The sequence below is a fragment of the Bactrocera oleae genome, chromosome 3 (genome assembly GCF_042242935.1).
Source record: "Bactrocera oleae isolate idBacOlea1 chromosome 3, idBacOlea1, whole genome shotgun sequence".
Classification (NCBI taxonomy): Eukaryota; Metazoa; Arthropoda; class Insecta; order Diptera; family Tephritidae; genus Bactrocera; species Bactrocera oleae.
The window spans coordinates 57,312,324-57,328,007 of NC_091537.1; the positions used below are offsets into that span (position 1 = coordinate 57,312,324).

General features: G+C 32.6%; 1 protein-coding gene across 5 annotated transcripts in view; it reads left to right on the top strand.

The window, feature by feature from the left end:
• LOC106623288 (uncharacterized) overlaps window positions 1-2,619 on the top strand; it is an 84,795-nt gene extending 82,176 nt beyond the window's left edge. For all 5 annotated transcript variants that reach the window (XM_036375830.2, XM_036375832.2, XM_014242740.3 and 2 more), the window contains exon 5: window positions 2,440-2,619. In XM_036375830.2, the coding sequence (XP_036231723.2) occupies window positions 2,440-2,502 (63 nt within the window). In that variant the 3' untranslated portion in view covers window positions 2,503-2,619. The remainder of the gene's footprint in view (window positions 1-2,439) is intronic.
• Window positions 2,620-15,684: the final 13,065 nt, after the last annotated feature.

Below are 15,684 nucleotides of genomic sequence, written 5' to 3' on the forward strand. Positions count from 1 at the left end.
TTGAACGTTTCTCAAAATGGCCAGAGGCGGTTCTCATATCCGACATGACAGCGCCAATCACCACCTACAGGCAAAGGGAATAGTAGAAAGATGGCATCGAACCTTAAAATCATAAATTTTATGCATCAACTAGGAACGTTGGACCGACTTCCTGTTTACTATACTCCTAGGCTTACGAACCGTCTACAAGCAAGACTTAGGAGCATCACTGGCCGAACTAATTTACGGTACGACATTGCGAATTCCTTCACAATTTTTCATACATGACAGCCGACTTAAAACGCAAACAGAGTTCGTTACCCAACTCAGAGACGTAATGAACACAATCAGACCATCGAAGACAGCATGGCATGGACAGAGGAAAGTATTTGTGCATCCCGACCTTGCTACTTGCCCAAATGTCTTCGTAAGAAACGATTCAGTTCGTCCATCATTTTTGAAACCTTACGAAGGACCGTACACAGTTTTATCTCGCGCGGAAAAATATTACATAATTGCAATAAAAGGCAAATCAGAAAACATTTCGATAGACAAATTGACGAATAAAAACTCGAGAGATTGCTCAAAGAATAAATTTGTCTAACGCCACCATTCACAAGACCATGAAACTTCTAGGACTAATTTCGAAGCTGGATATATGGGTTCCTCATGTTTTTACCGAGCGAAATTTGTTTCGTCGCATGCACGACTGTGCTTTGCTTATCAAACGTCAACGAAGTCATCCATTTTTAACCACATTGTAACTGGCGATGAAAAGTGGATTGGTTACAAGAATGTAAAGCGCAAGAGATCATGGTCTAAAAGGATGAACCAGCTCAAACCACTTCGACGGCCGATAGTCACTAAAAAAAGGTTATGTTGTGTGTTTGGTGGGATTTCAAAGGGATCGTTTATTTTGACCGTTTACCCGACAAAACCACGATTAATTTTGAAGTGTATTGTGATTAACTGGACAAATTGAGTAATACACTCAAACAGAAGAGGCCAGAATTGGTCAATAGAAAAGGTGTAGTGTTCCACCAGGATAATGCGAGACCTCTTACAGTTTGATGACTCGCCAAAAGCTTTTGCAGCTTAAATGTGATGTACTACCACATCCACCATATTCTTCAGACTTGGTACCTTCGGACTATTACTTGGTCCAGTCTCTGCAATATTTTTTGGATGGAAGAAGCTTCACCTGAAATCAGGACGTCAAAAACCACTTAGACCAGTTTGTTTGCCGGCAAGGACCAAAAATTTTATGAGCGTGGAATGAATCTCTTGCCCGGAAAATTGCAAAAGGTATTGGATCAAAATGGAGAATATATAATTTCATAAAATATTTTACACAATAAAAAAATCGTGTTTAAATTGCACTAAAAAAATGAAATTACTTAGTGAATGACCCAATACGAGGTGTGTTCAAAGGAAAAGCCGAATTTGTGATTTTAAGAAAAGTACTTATTTATTCAAAAATATCTATTTTGTCCCCCTCGGATATAATACACTTGTGCCAACGCTTTTTCTAATTTTCGAAGCACTTCTGAAATGCGCTTTTTGGTATGGCCATCAGCGTTTTCTTCGATTTTTACATGATCTCATCAATTGTGGCAAAACGCTTTCATGATTATGGTTTTTTTTTGGCCGAAGAATAACGAATAAGCATTAATATGTGAGCTGTTGCCACACGTTTCATGCCAGAAACATTCGAGAAAATTGAATGTCATGAGCCGATTGATATGCCACCAACCTCTGCAACTTCCCTAATAATGATTCAACGATTGAATCGATGAACAATTTTTTTTCCATATTTCGATGTTTTCTTTGCTTATTGACGTAGTCGCGCCTCCAAGATGGTCATCGTCATCAACATCACAGTTAACATTTCAAGTGCCTTGGAGCACTTCATTCTATTTTTAACGCAACATTTAATAAGTATTCTTTGATCCATTTTCTGTTGTCAAAATCAAACTACTAATCGAAATTGGCTCCTAATGCAAGCACATGATAAACATATGTGTCCGATTATAACAACACAAAATAACGATAATCGAATGTACACAGCCTGCAAAAATCAAAATTCACCTTTTCCTTTGAACACACCTCGTATGTATCTTTTATAGGGTCTTCGACGTTTTCTTTTGGACTAACTTGGTGGCAAAATTTTTATAACCTGTTCAGGATATAAAAATCTTACGAATACTTCATATCTTCGAAACTATTTGCCGGGTCAACTTCAAATTTTCGAAGAATATTCTTAAATATATTTACATTCGATATGCAAAAAGAAAATCGGTTTTTTGAAATTTACAGGTGGATATAACCCCTTAAAGAGTGAATTCATAAACACAACCGTACTAATTGTACACTATGACTTTTAAAGATAATTAATTATGCTTGTATTTTGATAATATTAAATCTTGAAACTTATATAAACAATTTGTATTATATTTTAAGGAAGTCTATCGACATTCATGCGCAATTCTTCGGAAATTGGAGACACATACGAATTCAAGATGAAATGGTCCCCACTACTAAAAATTCAAAGATGAAATGGTGTCACTTATAAAATTTTAATTAGTCATTAAAAGAGTTGTAATAACTTAAATATATTTGAATATACATGCATAAACTCAATATTTTGTATTTCAATAATTTTAGCGAATAAGTAGATAGGGGATGTACGAGCAAGCAAATAACTGCATCAATATTGCGACATTGTTCTTTTTCTGCACATACTTAAATAATTATACTGCAACATGTTTGCATCAAATATGATGCCTTGCTATACCGCCGTAGTAATTGAGACTCGAATCTCATCGTCATATTTTATGATACTCCTAGTGGCAATAAAGTTAAAAAAATTGTCTACCTCTTATTACATTAGTTTCATAAAATTACACCACAAACTCATCCTCCCTGTCAGAAACTTTGTTTAATATCAAACGGTTCGCTAAGATTCTCCCCGATTCTTACTGAGCTGCTGCAGTTGTTAATCTTTAATTTCAACAGCGTGAACATTTACGACGACTTGGGTGAGTATAGCAGCAATATATAATCATCATTAGCCATTTTTGTGTGTTATGTACAGAAATATTAAATACTGTAAGTTGATCAAATCCAGTTGTCTTTATTATTATGAATTAATAATTGAATATGTTGTAATTGCGGAGAAATCCGATAATGGTCGGGCTAAGAATTGAAACTGATAAAATATGTCATGAAATGTCATGAGTTCTGATATTATTGGTGTCAGAATTTTATGGGTTATGCTATCAAGAAAGAAATCAAGACATGACCGACAGATTCGAAATATTAAGTTTTAATTTATTTCGATTTGTCGTTAAGATAGTTTGAAACATTTTAAGTAAGCAAATTTGTATTCATTAAGATAAGACAAGGTTCGTGAAATCCCAGAAAGGGATATTACTGGGTGGAAAATAAATAACTTTGCGTAAGTTGTTACTCTTGTAAACTTCTTCTTAGTTTAGATCATTATTGAAGGTGGGTCATTCACGAAATAACAACCAACTGCAACAGCAAAAACCATCCTCAGATTAAGGGTTTTCGGTAATGCAAACTGCGCAGTATGCATGATGCAACCAGTTCGAAAAAGTAAACCTGGCATCTTTGCCGAAATTAAAAGTTCGATTTGAAAAGTAGTTGCACAAAAAATTACGCCAAACCCGACTGTGCTAGCTAAAATATTATGGTATGATTTATGTTAAATATAATTTTAATATTATTGCTCTTTTATATTCGAGGATTTTTTTAAATTTTATAACACATGTACTGAAAAGTCCCGGGCCAGAAAACATGGTTTGTTTTTGTTCAAAATTGACTTTAGTCATCAATATAATTTCCATCAACATCCTTACGATGTCACCTATATCACGCAACTTCACACCCGATCATTCAGAATGATTTTGTGGATTTCCCCATTACTACTAATACTAAAGATAAGTAACCGCTACGATTTCTAAAACTTAAATCACTTAAATGTAGCTTTCCTTTGCCGGTACTCTCGATGTTTTCTTTAAGCTGTTTAAGCATTTTGTTGTTGATATTTCTTAACACATGGGCTAAGAAGTTCCGGGTCTAACAGAGAAAATACGTATATTTTGTTCCAAAATTGGCTTTATTCAACAATATAACAGGGAATAAGGTGGATGCAGTAGTAATTTAAAGTGCAATGCAATCGATGTTTTCTTTAAGCTGTTTAAGCATTTTGTTGTTGATATTTCTTAACACATGGGCTAAAAAGTTCCGGGTCTAACAAAGAAAATACGTATATTTTGTTCAAAATTGGTTTTGTTCAACCATATAACAGGGAATAAGGTGGATGCGGTAGTAATTCATTTTTGTCATTTTTTTCTTTGCCATATGCGGTCGGTTTTTTACAAGCCACACTGTTTTGCATTGGTGTCTACCACCACGTTTGAAGTCAGCAAACCAACGTTTTATTGTGGATTTTGATGGAGCTGAATCAACATAACACTTTTTAAGTCATTGCTTCGCTTGAACGGTATTTATTTCCATCAAGAAGCAGTGTTAAAACAAGAAATTGCTTATCATCCATTGTTCTTAAAATAACAATAGTAGCGTCACTCTTAGCACAATAACTCGCAGTTAGTACTAATTGAAAATTAGGTGAATCCAATAAAACTAGCGCCATCTATTTCTGAGGCCCGGAACTTTCCAGCCCATGTGTTATTTGAAATGTAGTTATTTGGTCTTCTGATATTTCTGTTATAGTTTTCACGATTGGGTACACCTTCGGAATGATGTCGCTCTGCTTTTTAAATATTATTCCTTATGCAATCCAATATGAGTTTTGCTAATTTACTGTCCAAAATAAATCCGCGAGTTTCCATTAAATTATATGCATCTCCGAGTTGTGTGTTGGTTAGTTGTTCAGGTATTAAAAGCTTTGCTGGCAGTTTGGCATTATTTAACATCAATTCTTTTTGTAATTGTGTAGGAGTTAACAATGTTGGATTTATTCTCCCGTGATTCAAATTTATCAGTAATTCTATGACTGCCTTTTGTACTTTTTCACATTCGCTCATCAATATTGTGATTATGTCACTAACAATTAAAATTGAATGGCAATTTTGTCACGGTTTATGTCTTTTATCATCTCGGATTGGCATTTGTTTATTTGTGTTTTGATTTTGAGGAACTGTAGATTGACTTTATTCAAATTTTTATTTACAATGTTTGCTGTAGAATTTATCAAAGAAATTTGAGATTTAAGCTTGTTCTTGATTTGATGTTAATTGTGAAGTAACGTTTTGAAAGTATTTTCACTTCTTGGTCATCGGTATCCACTAAACCAAACAGCATGTTATTAATAGAACCAATCCATTCTAATGAAGCTCTTTTCTGCCTTTATTTCATCAGAGAATGTTGAAGAATAGAGAAGGAGCAAATGTTAACTGAAAACTTTTTGAGTACTAATTTGTAATTCCACATGAGGGAACATCGAAAAATATAACTTCGAAAAAGAAAAATACACCACACAATGTGCGAAATGCTATAAATAGACACAACGAATATTCCTATATGAAAAATCGTTGCGCATACCTATTTAGATTTATGTTTTCAATTTCTATGATATGACAAATTTATAATTATGAAAAGCCTTTTGAATTAAAAAGGAGGATTACTGGCAAAAACCCCAGAATTCATAATAAAATAACCTTTGATATGCAATTTTTCCAACTTTTGCATATATGTGTTGCGTAAGCAATATACTTATCAAACAAAAGATAACAATAAAACAGTGGCTAAGCGGCCGCGTTTCCATTTATATAGTGGCTTAGGTCGTAGGCGTGAAGGAGTTAAGCTCAATCCGAATACGAGCATATACGTTCGAATCGTAAAATACATAAAACTCAAAATTTTATTTAATTTTGTTATTTTATTAATTGGAGTCTAAGCATATCATAATTCAATTTCTTTAATAGCATATTTTACTTCCTAATATAATTAAAATATATCAGGAAAATATGTTCATATGATTAGATTTATTGAATATTTTCTTATTATGCGTATTTACACAAATGTGATAATCACACATACATTCTTAAATACACGTACGCAGATGCTTGCTTCTTCTTGCCCCGCACAAGCAATGACTTTTGTCTACGCTTTTTGCTTTTTGCGGGTTGAACGATCGCAGGCAAGGAGGGATTGGGGCGCACTGCCACATAATTATTTCAGATATATATTTTATTTATCGAATTTAGTTTAAAAACGATTATAGGTATGAGTTTATGTGTATTTATATATATATATAATATATATTATAGTACGAAAATAATTCATAAATGCATCAGTATTTTTCAATACAAATTAAGCAACATAATAATATACTAAGAGTCCTCAGTTAGAACGCCTCTGTGTATAGTGGCAAGCCAACGAAATAACGTCGAGTTCGCGCAGACATTGTGTTGTTGAAAGTAACCAAATGACGACAACCATACATATATACATATGAGCTCGCATACATATTGACGCCGAATTTTGCGCATCGCGGCGGAGTTGACAAAATTTGTTTCAATCGACAATTTTACGACAATGTCGATCGGCTATGTTGTCTCGTTTGCCCTTTTTGCAGGGCTTTGCTGTTGAAAATTGACTTATGCTCTTTTGAAATATTGCGATTACCGATTGGGCTGCATTTTCATAGCGTCGTATTTAGATAAAATGGGCTAAATCGACAAACTATGAAATAATGATAATAAGTAAACATATAAAAGAACTATATGGAGGGTGCTTAGAATATATAGAAGTAGTTAATGATTTCATATGAATGGCAATTTTATATACATTTTATAATTTAATACCATAAATAGTGCATAATATGAAAAAAATTAAAATAATATTTCAAATCGCTAAGAGGTCATGTTGCCAATTCTCCTTTCTGAAGGGAACACCAGACAAATTCTTCAATTTCTGATTTTTAGCAAATGTTGTGAAGCAGCAGCTTGTGGGCAACATACAAATGCGAGGGGAATGGTAGGATCAGTTGTAAAATTGAAACTTCTTCAATTTTACTGAAGACATTCAAAATTCAATTTCATTCATTCATTTTTTATAAACTTTTGCGTAGGAATTCTATATGCAAACCAAATGTGGTTTACCAGGCGCACAAAAAAAATAGCGCGGCGCAGAGTTATGAACGAACGCACTTTGCTTTGAAGCAGACGCACGTTCCTTATGAATGAATTTGTTGTCGTTGTAATATGAAATACTTAGAAAATAAGCCGCGAGTTCGCTTGAATATTATTGGCCGATGGTGGTGTGTCTACGTTTTTTTGTCACTTGCGCGAATGTTTGATTTTTTGCGAAAGACATATTGAGGGACATACATATGTATATGTACATATGTGTACATATATGCAAATATATTTGGACATGCGAATGAAGGAAGGCAATTTCAAGAATATTCACATATCGACATATGAACATTTGAAGCAAGTAAACAGCAATAGCTGTTTGAGTTCACAGATTAGACAATTTTGCTCGAATATCGTCTGTGGTGCTGCTTGTATAGCACACTTCCTTATGGCAATGTAAAATATTTTGCCTCAGTTCAAATCCTATCGGATATTTTTTTATACTCTTTTTTTATTTTTATAACCCTTTTTTATTAAATGATATTTGAATTCTAATTTCATTATTATTTCCCTCATTATTTACATTTTCTTTTCATAAGTCAATTATTCTCCATTTTATTACTTTAATTTTTGTTTATGCGCATATCAAAGAACATCTCTGCATATGTATGTATATACATTTTGCTTATAGAGTGGTGTAGTTCGTTGCGTAAATTGACAGGTGTGGTGACATTTTATTTTCGAACTTGCGCGTTTTCGATGTTCCTCCATCGTAATTAACATTTTAGTACTGCTAACATTTGCTCCTTCTCTATTCATTAACATTCTCTGCTATTGTGACAAAACTTGCAAATGGATAAATTTGGAGGTGTTTGATAAATTTGAATTACCGAATAAAGTCTACTAAAGTTAACAATGAGTTCAGCTATTTAAGTTTTTTTTTATTGGAAGAAAAAAACAACGAAAAAATTAAAAAGAAGATTTTAAAAGATCAAAGTAACCCTCAAGGCAATACCTATATTATTTTCTCGAATATTTTAGCAAGGTTAGAGATTAGAGAAATAGGCCGATAGTAATTTGCTAAGTGTTTGTCCCCGGATTTATGTATAGCTTTATTTATACATATATTGAAAATTTGCTCTAAAGGTATACTAATATCTTTGGCTATAATTTTTAAAATCGATTTATCTTTCATTTCTTTTATGATTTTCTCAATTATGCTTAACATTTTTATTTATGTCAATCGATATTTTATCAATTTAATAGCTAATTCAACTCCAATATTACTAAAGAAAGTTATAAACTCATCAGCAATAACCTGGTGATCGGATATGATTTCATCATTACATACTAGATAATCCAGTACTGGCGTTACTTTAGTTTTTTATTTACCTATTTTCATGCTAACGTATTGCCACATTTTTTTTACTATCTTTGGATATTTTTTTTAACATATTTACTTTCGTAGTTATTTTTGGCAAGTGTTTTAACTCTCTTTAGTATTTTACAGCACGCGTTATATTCAGATTTTAATTTTACATTATTTCTATCCAGGTTCCATAGTCTGTATAAAGTTTCTTTTGTTTTACATGATTTTATAATACCTTTAGTTATCCATTTACTCCTCGGTTTGTTATTGTTTTTAGTTTTATTTACTTTGGATCTTGAAACATTAATAATATTCTTTATATTTTCAATCAGAAGCTTAAAAAAAACTTCTGGATCTTATATATTGAGCATATGAGTTCAATCGTATAAACTACTATTTACTTTTATAAGATTGTGGTTAATGAAATAGGTTTCTTTAAGCATAGACTTTATAGGGAACAAATCAAGAGCAACAAAAATAGGATAATGATCTGTAAAAACATTAGCATAAGTAAAGGATCTGATTTTTTCAATATTTGATTTAACAAAAATGTTATCGATACAAGTACCCCCTAAGTCATTAGGTCTGCTTACACCATTCAAACATGGTAAATACCCACGATCTAATAGATTATTTAAATATTCATTTGTAGCAATATCAGAATTTAAAAAATTGATGTTAAAATCCCCAACTAGAAAATGATTGTTCCCATGCTTGTTTACGTCTAAAAATTTAAATATTGCATCTATAAAGTTTTCTTTAGGAATGTCATGACATCTATATAAACCCGATATTTTAACATTTTTATTACCTTTCAAGTTTATTATCGTTGAGATAACTTTCACGTTATCAGTTACATCTATCTCAACATCATGTTTTAAAGATTTTTTAATATATAATACATTGCCATCAGCTCTATTAATATTGCTACTATTATAGAAAATATTATAATCATTCATTTCAAAAAAAGTATAAAAATTAAGGAGTCAAGTCTCCGTACAGACAATAATATCTGGTTTTATACAAGATGTTCAATAAATAACTCTAATTTGTTGAAATTTGTATTTAGACGTCTAACATTTAGGTGAACCATCAAGAAAATGTTACTAGATAACGTATTATTTAAATTATATAAATCAGTATAAATTTCTTCAATCTGCATTTCTTCTTTATCAATCATCGGTTGTTTGTAAAGACCAATTTCCAATTTTACCTAGTGACTTTGGTATCGATGGTTTCACCGGATAATCAGTATTGTTTATTATTTTATTTAGACTATTAGAGATATATTCACAACATGTATCCATAGCACAATGATTAGTTGGGCGTTTTTTCCGATATTTTTCATTTTAGTACACGCAATTGAGACAGTTTATGTTAGTACTTTTACATGTGTTAGTTAAATTATCACCAGCACACCTTAGACATATGACCTCATTCGTACAATTTTAGTGTTTGTGGTTTGATCTTCCGCATTTATAGCATAAATTAAAATTAAAAAAATCATATACTTGGCAGCATTGATAACCAATGTATAATTTAAATCCGCAATTTTTTAGATGTAGGTATGACTCAGAGGTAAGCTCCAGTATCAATGACCGGATTCCAGCCTTGTTCCTGTAGTCCGCGATGATGTTGAAAGCTCCATCAATATCTAGGAAATTCCTATTACATATATCCCCGCATAATTCTTCTCTGTTTAATTCATTTTCCACATTAGTGATTTTTATTTTAGGAAAATTAAGATGCTCCAAGTCAACATAATAATCACCACCCAGTTTTTCACTTAAGACTGAAGAAACAAGCTCGTCATTGTTTTTACGAACGTTGTTGATTGGTATTGTTAGATGATTTCATTTTTACTTTTTTCAGAGTTTCACCATTATCATTATTTTTAGCTTTAACTAGTATTTTAGGTACTCTTTCATTAATATTGCTAAAGGACATACTAATATTAATGAAAGAGCTCTACTTTCGGAATTGATTTCCGATTTTTTAGCGGATTTACTTTTGTTTTTGCTGTTAAAGGCTTAACATCGTTACCTTGTTTTATGTATATGACTGCTGCATAAGTTTTTTTGAAGCATCACAGAATCCATGTATTTGTATTTAAGAATTCGTACATGTTTCTATCTATCGTGGAAGCCTCACGATTTCTATTAAGCACAATTTTTCTTTGAAATTCATCCATTCCTTTGTATGTCTTCTAATAGTTGATCATCGCAGCTGGATTGTAATGTTCAAAGTTTTTGATTGTATACATTTGCAACTATAATCATGGGAGAAAGCCAGCCCAATGGATAAAAATTTGCGCACGCTGAGAAAGAACAATCCTTTTTGTAATATTTTTGAGTTTTTCAACTTAATTTTAAATTGAAATTTATGTTTCTGTGGGTTCCAATGTAGTCCAAGGGTTTTTACAGCTTCATTTTCCTTAATTTGTATGATTTCGTTGTGCCCAGCATTTAAAATGTTTTAGTGAAGCTGTTGTGATTTGATAACTACTTCCTGCGATAAAATCCAAACTCTGGAAGGTGTTTGCTGATGTTTTGCTGGATGTCTTCACATTCATGCTCTCACTTATTGAAGAGAAGCAGGTGGAGATGAACAAAGGCAGGACAATTTCTTATAAGTACAGGCGGCAACCCATCAATCAATTGATCAAATCAATTTTGAAAGAAGCTTTGGCAATATCATCTTGTAAAGGACACATTGTGCCCAAATTTACAGACAAAAAATAGAAGTAGTCCAAGCACATGTATAAAGACGAAGCAATGGCCGGACATAAACTCCGCGTCAATAAACTTTTTTAAAGCAATTTATTCAAATTATTAAACAATTTTGCACAATGTTGAAATTGAATGAAAAAGATATGAGCTTTTGTTAAAGAGAATTTTCTATAATATTTATTTTAAGATTCTTCAACAGTTTGGGATTCTTAGTATACCAAGGGAGCTTATTAGGCTGTAAATTTTTAACGGGGACGAAATGGAAAAAAAAATGTATTTAATCCAGAAAATAAATCATCCCATTTAAACTCAAAGAGCAGATCGTTGAGTTTTGTAAAATCACACAAAGCAAAATTAATATAAAATAGGTTTGACAGACGCGAAAAGATAAGTATCGAGCTCAAACTTTAAAGGAGAGTGATAAATGGTAGCTGGACTAATGAAAGAAAGACCATCATGGAACCTAAAGTTTAAGTTATAACTAGACTAAAAGAGGACTATTAGTAGAGAAGTAGAAAACAACAATGTACAGAGACTGATTGAAACAAACACATAGTTGGTCCAGAATAGAATCATCATTATCAAGTGACACTAATTCATTTGTTGGCGACGCAGGCGGCGGGCGAATTGAATTTCTCCGAGCTACAGCACAAACTTGCAATAAAATGCTTTACTGGATTTAAACAAAAAATCTAATCTGTGATAAATTGACACATGCCAAATAAAAAAATTCGTTGCATTTGTGGCAACTAATCTTACGCTGAGCACGATCCACTTTTAGGCCACCTAGCACACGGCATTGACGCAAAATAGAGTTTGAATTACGGATAAAAATAAGCACGTAAAATTTTTTCTGTGCTTGGTAATTGCTGGTTGTTATACACCATATCTTGAAACACATCATAAAAATTGGCCCATTCTTTAACCTGGCCGTAGAACATAGAATTTTTAATTTTTCTATTCCAAGTTAGCTCTATAGCTAAATTTTGGCTCTTCCGATAATAACGTTTTTAATTGCGTAATTTTTTGGTAGTATTCCTTTGTAATTTCATTGTACATATCATCAATTTCTTCATTAAGATGCCTTTGACAAATTTAAGTTCCGCTTCTCGGGTATCTTCAATCGGTATTAATGATTGTTCGGTTTCCTTTGTTACCTTTTCTTCCGAAATGCTTCTCTTGAAGAACTGATACTTTCTTTTATTTTAGCAGGTGTTTAGCTATCGTCATTGTTTTTGAAGTAGTCTTCTGCTCCTATGCCATCTGTCATTAACTTCTCATGATTGACATTCAACTCTTTTTGTAATTTACAGAGGGATTTTATTGTTTCTTCAATTTTTTGTCGTCTCTGTGGTTTACTGGATATAAATCCGCCTGGTTATCAAGGTTTTTTTTCCTATTTAAACCCATTTTAAATTTATCCACAACTCACAGTTTTTAACTGTTGTGTATTTTCTAAGAGATCGTTGTGGGTAATTGTTTTTCTTCGACTCACAGCCCCTGAATATCTCTTTAGATAACAGTTAGGACACTGCGTTTAATTTCTTTCTAAAACGGTTTATGTGGTCAATTAACTGCGATAATATACACCGATCCTACTGTTTTTTTTTTAATTTGCCTTAATTTTTAACAGGGGTTATTTTGGCCGAGCTCTTTATCTATATTCGAAGGACCAAGCTTAATAACGCAAATAACTAAAAAAAACATGCTAAATGTCTTACCGCTGGTGGGGGACAGAAAATAATTTATTGAGCTGAGAATATTTCATTATTATAGTTTGTTTGACTCCCCACTCTCTACCGTTGCGTAAAGTGCAATAGGCGTTCCCAATTTTGACAATAATACGGTAATGAGCTCAGTAAGCAAACAAATCGACTATGCAGTGCTCCGATAGTTCGTTCTTCATTATTACGCGCAGATTTATGCGCCATATTAAACTTATGCTCTTTGGAGTTAAATCGCGGATCGGTATTAGTAAAAATGGTTTTATTCCATATCTGTGATACCCCCGCAACGATTACCGGTCACTTCTCTCATATTGTCTTTAAAAATGTTTTGTATCACCAGTGTTTCAAGCATCGTGACTTAAATCGTGTTAACTTGCATCTATTGTTAGTATTTGCATGTCGTGGTCACAAATCTTTGGAAAAGTACGCTTGTAAAAGGGTAAATATAAATATCTTTACAATTTATTTCTAATATTACATATAAGTATACTAAAGTGTAAATTTCGATAAAAATACAAATGCTCATTGACATTCGGCTTTATTACTCTTAACCTTATATTTTCATCTCCATTCATGGAATTTTTACGAACTGGCTGCAAATGTGAAAAGACATATGTATGTATAGCATGGGTTAAATTTTGAAATATGATGCTTCTTGCTAAATTGCCGTTGGCCTAAAACCGCAACTTCGCTGCTAACTGAATCGGATATTTAGGAAAGCGTTTTTTATTTAATCTATAACGAGCTGAAAGATAATTTGATTCGATGTCATAAATATTGTCATATGTATATATATAATCATAATATTTAAAAGCAGATTTTGTAATAACCATAGATATCGTAGGTTGCTTCAGCCCATAGTTAAAATCATTTAAAATTCATTCTTTATATCTCCCTTCCTTACTTACCGCCCGTATCAAACCAAATTTGTCAAAAGTTATGCCCGTAATGGTAACGCAGAAATCAGTTATTGTCTTTTGTTTTCATTTCACCAATGTTGCCATTGTTCTATTTGTATACACAATTTTTACACAGTTAGTTTTTTAGTTATAATTTTTCATAATGTAAAAGCTCAAGACAAATGCAACTATAAAGTTTAACTAATTATATTATAAATACTGTGATTTTGAGTTGTCTTAAAAATATTTCAAATACATTCAAGTTAATTTTTTAATTACTACAAATAATCGAGATTGGCAGCCCTGTGTTGCAAGAGATTGCTCTCTCACTCGTTGCTACGGGAAAACCCAATTTTCGCGGATATCCTACCTTATGGTCTGTTGAAGCGGACGGTAGAAGCGGTGGTGACTGATCATTTACATTGCGCTCTCATAAGATAGGTCGTATCAGCTAATTCGGGACACGGTTTTGCGTCGGTGACTGTTTGTGCCTTGACGATAGGACAAAGCGACGATAAAGTCTGTCTGAAATCAGCAGTTGACTGATGCTGGAAGCAGTCACCGACGCAAAACCGTAGACTGAATCAGCAGATGCGATCTATCTTATTAGAGGGCTTCTACCACAGATGACATGATAAGAGAATCTCTCATTTTCCCTAATTTTCCTATCATTCTCTTTCCCTGATTATGAAGATTGCTGATTTCAAAAAGGCGGGAACCCAGAAATAAACCCGCTAAAAGGATCTGACAAAAGCAGTGCGAAACGAAATTTCAAGGAACAACACAAATACTTTTAAATAACGCGCAATTAAATTTTGTTTGCTATTCTTTGTTATAAATTCGAAATATTTGAATTTAAAACGTTAGTCATAAAATCATGATGTTTTATTATGAGTTGTATTGTTTCTTGGATATGGTTTTTGTTATTCATACATTATTTTATAATGTTATATGATGTTTAAAAATTTTATAATATGAAATATTTTCAATAGTTGACATGATATGAGAATCTCTCATTTTCCCTAATTTTCCTATCATTCTCTTTCCCTGATTATGAGTTGTATTGTTTCTTTGATATAGTTTTTTCATTCATACATTATTTTATTATGTTATATGATTTTTAAAAAATGTATAATATGAATACACGTTTTTAGGCTGTATATGAGTGGTCGTGACCATCTTTTTATGTTAATAATATATAGTAATGCCACAATAGATAAAATGGGGTCAACACTAAACCTATATCCCATATACCTAATATAAGATTTTCAAACTTCCGGTTGGCTTTATTCCGTATATATCAGTCCGTATGGACGATATCGTTAGAAAACTTAAGTGGAGGTACAATATTGGTTACACTATAGTCTTACACTGAATAAATGTGAATTTAGCATACGAAATACCCAAATCCCATATGTTACATATGTACATAAAATGATTTTTGTTATTTTTACAAACCTTATGACGAATATGTCGGTCATAGTAAATAGAATTAAGCCAGGTCGCAACAGATAGGGACACACCTAGCTTAAGATCATTAGTATTGGTCACTTTTTTAATAAGTTTAACAACGAATGATATAATCTCTTCCTCAGTAACAGAGTTCTTAAAGGCAAACAAGTGAATCTATTTCTTGGATACGACGACATCGAGATCACATAGGCATGAACACCAAGAGCAAGCAAGAGTTGAAGCAGTCGTAGATTTTTTGTTCCTAGTACTGTTGATTTCAAAGTACCATTAGCATTAACAGAAGTCGAAGAGTTCGGATTAACAGAATCACCCACGGCATCATCAAAGGCTTAGCAGCAATGATTGAATTGTTTATGGCACTGGCTTGCAAGTGAGCGTTGA